Source organism: Lissotriton vulgaris, chromosome 1_1, assembly GCF_964263255.1.
Source record: "Lissotriton vulgaris chromosome 1_1, aLisVul1.2, whole genome shotgun sequence".
NCBI classification, from domain to species: Eukaryota; Metazoa; Chordata; class Amphibia; order Caudata; family Salamandridae; genus Lissotriton; species Lissotriton vulgaris.
Window position 1 is genome coordinate 1,058,620,350 of NC_141685.1, and position 3,150 is coordinate 1,058,623,499.

The following is a 3,150-nucleotide window of genomic DNA, read 5'->3' on the forward strand; positions in this document are numbered from 1 at the left end:
TGTGGAAGTGTTCTGAAAGAATATACAGGTTGAGGGGGCGTAGATCCAGAATGGGTCTGAGTGAGCCGTCCTTCTTTGGGATTAAGAAGTACAGGGAGTAAACCCCTGTGCCTTGTTCCTCCAGGGGCACGAGCTCTATTGCGCCTTTTTGCAGCATCAAAAGAACCTCTTGCTGCAATAAGTGCAAGTGCTCTGCCGACATAGGACGTTGTCTTGGGGGTATGTTGGGTGGAGTGGACGTTAACTCCAAACAATAGCCGAACTGGATAAGTTTCCTTACCCACCTGTCTGTGGTGATGGACTTCCAGACTGGCAGGAACTGTTGGAGTCTCCCCCCGACAGGTGTTGGATGGTCGGGGGGCAGTGACAGGAAGTCACTGTTTGTTGGCAGCAGAGGAACGGGAACTGTTGTTGCCTCTGCCCCTGCCCTTGGCGTTGTTTCCTCTGTAACCTCCTCTACCCTGTTTGGGGTACGAGGACTGTGCCCCACCTTTACTGAAATGCGCCTGTTGTGCCAAGTGTCCTCTGGTAACACCTCGAGTGCCTGAGCGACGAAAAGTGCTCCCTCTGTATTGCTGAGACTGAAGCGCACCCATGGATTTAGCCGTCTCAGTATCTTTTTTAATTTTTTCGAGGGTGGTGTCCACCTCAGGGCCAAACAGTCTGTCTGGATTAACGGGCTGGTTGAGGATAGTAGTCTGTATCTCTGGCTTGAACCCTGAGATGCGCAGCCATGCTTGACGCCGTAACATCACACTAGTATTTATCGCTCTTGCTGCCGTATCCGCAACGTCGAGCGCACATCTAATCGCAGCGTTGGAGATGAGCTTGCCTTCCTGGATAAGCATCTCAGCTCCCTCCTTAAACTCGCCTGGAAGGTGTTGTAAAAGCTGCTCTAAGGTGTCATAGTGTGCCCTGTCGTATCTGGCCAACAGAGCTTGTGTGTTGGATATGCGCCAGATGTTGGCTGCCTGCGCTGCCACCCTTTTCCCCGATGCCTCCAGCACTTTAGACTCTTTGTCTGGGGGAGGAGCTTCACCCGTCGTCTGTGAGTTCGCCCTCTTGCGAGCATTAGAGACCACCAAAGAGTCCAGAGGCAACTGGCCCCTTATGTAAGTTGGGTCCCCAGGTGACGGTCTGTATTTTTTCTCTATTCTAGGGTTGACAACCCGTGCCCTTGTAGTTTCCTTGAAAATGTCTGTGGCATGCTTAAGAACACCCTTAAGCATTGGAAGTGTTTTTACAGTCTTCTCGGCAGCAGAGAAAGTGTGAAACAAAAAGTCGACGTCCACAGGGTCAGCATGTATTTCCACCTTATGGTTTGCAGCCGCCCTTTCAATTAAGGCATTGAACGCCGCAGAATCTTCTGTAGGAGAAGGCTTTGCGCCAAAAGCTTGTGGGTCATGGGCAGCTTGTTGGTCCCCTTGATCACCTGAGGCTAACCACGAGTCCTGTTGCTCATCAGGGTCTGTGTTTTCGGGAAAAGTATACTCCTCGTCCTGTTCACCCTGATCTCCATCTGAGCAAGTGGGTGAAGGCGATGGGCTTCTCCCAGGATGCGGAGGAATGTGCTCAACAAGTTCTGGCGTCTCTGGCGCTGGCCTTTTCTTTTTTAGAGGGATTACAAACGACTCCAAAGGCTGTGAAGTAATCTTCCTCTTGTAGAGCGTTAATTTTCCCGTGTCGGCGTCGATATACTGTTCCGACTGCTCTTCTAATAAGGGTTGATGACTTAAACTTCCACTCAGTTGAGTTTGTCTCACCCCTTCTGAGTCCTTAGACACCGACCGTGGTGCAAAGGCCTTTGGCACCACCTTGGGTGGTACAGTAAAGAGGAGCGGCATGGGGGCCTTCTTTGGTGGCGCTACCGGAGTAGGTACCGAGGGTGTCTTCGGCACCGACGTTAACTCTTTCTCTTGAATCGGTTTGAGGGAGTCTGCCACTTGCTTGGTAAAAGAAGCAGACGGTCTCGTCGACCCGACCGAGGACCTCGATCCACCCCCAGGGGAAGACTGGAGTGTTGATGAATCCATGTTCTTTGCTGGAGGCGCAGACGTACTCTCGACAACTGCGCGTCCGCCACCATCCACGGCCCCATGCGTCGACGCCGATGGCTTCGGATCGTCAGACTTTCCCTTTGGCGTTGTGGCTCCAGACTTTGGCTCAGTGCCCTTAGCCGATTTTGCCTCGACGGCCTGTTTGCCTGTAGATGCTTGACAGTAGACGGCTCGACGGCCGACTTCGACTTCGACTCGACCACCTTACTCGAGTGCTGGGCGACTGCTTTCGAGCTTGGCTCTTTGACCACCTTAGGCACTTTAGTCTGTTCGACAGCCTTCTTCGGCTTCGAGGGCTCCGACGACGACGCCGTCAATGGCGTCTTTTGTTTCGGCACTGCGTCGGCCATCTTTGATTTGGTCGATCCCGAAGGTTTCACTTTCGGTTTCGATTTAGGCAATGGCGGCTCCGTAGAGGTGTCCGTAGCCGGGCCAGGAGGCGGGGCCGAGGAGCGAGGTGTAGGGTCGTGGGTAAGGCCTTGTGGCGATCCCGTGACCTGAGCCTTTGTAATAGTTTGTACGGGGCATAGCTCATCCTCCGAGCTATCTTCCACGGCCCCAAAAGGTTCTTCGTCGTCCCCTACCTCCTCGACGTCTTCCTCGAGGTCTTGGTTTTCTCCGTAGTCGGCCTCGACCTCCGCCGATGGAGGTGAAATCTGCAGGTGAAGTTCTTGCTCGCCTGCGTCGGGGCTGTCAAAGATGTCCACTGGTGCCGGGGCCGATCGGTGGGCCTCGAGGCGCGCCACGCGCCGAAGCTTGATCGTCTTCTTCGATCGAAACCTTGACCAGGCCATACAGCTGGCCTCGTCGTGGTCCGGCGATAGGCACTTGTTGCACACAGGGTGCACGTCGATGTGTGGGTACTTCGAACCACACACGGGGCAGTACTTGAACGGACTCCGTTCCATCGTAGAATTGTCAGGGTCTTGCTGCGTCGACAGGGCCTTGATGACCTAAGAGTCACTGAAGTAAGGAAAGCCTTTTGGCCTTTAAGAAGTTGTTTTATCGATTTCGAACAGGAGACGTCGAAATCACATCCGAACCCAATGGCGGAAAAAAATAATCTGGGGTTGGAGTCGATGCCCATGCGCAC

The 3,150-nt window shown here is 53.7% G+C and overlaps 1 protein-coding gene across 1 annotated transcript; it reads right to left on the bottom strand.

The window, feature by feature from the left end:
- Positions 1-374: 374 nt before the first annotated feature.
- Positions 375-2,033, bottom strand: LOC147748536 (uncharacterized). The gene has a single exon (XM_086928360.1). It carries the CDS (start codon positions 2,031-2,033, stop codon positions 375-377), a length of 1,659 nt encoding a protein of 552 aa, XP_086784486.1.
- Between the last annotated feature and the right edge of the window lie 1,117 nt (positions 2,034-3,150).

Excerpts from the sequence above, each read along its gene's own strand:
- LOC147748536 (XM_086928360.1), bottom strand. The coding sequence starts at position 2,033 with ATGGATTCATCAACACTCCAGTCTTCCCCTGGGGGTGGATCGAGGTCC.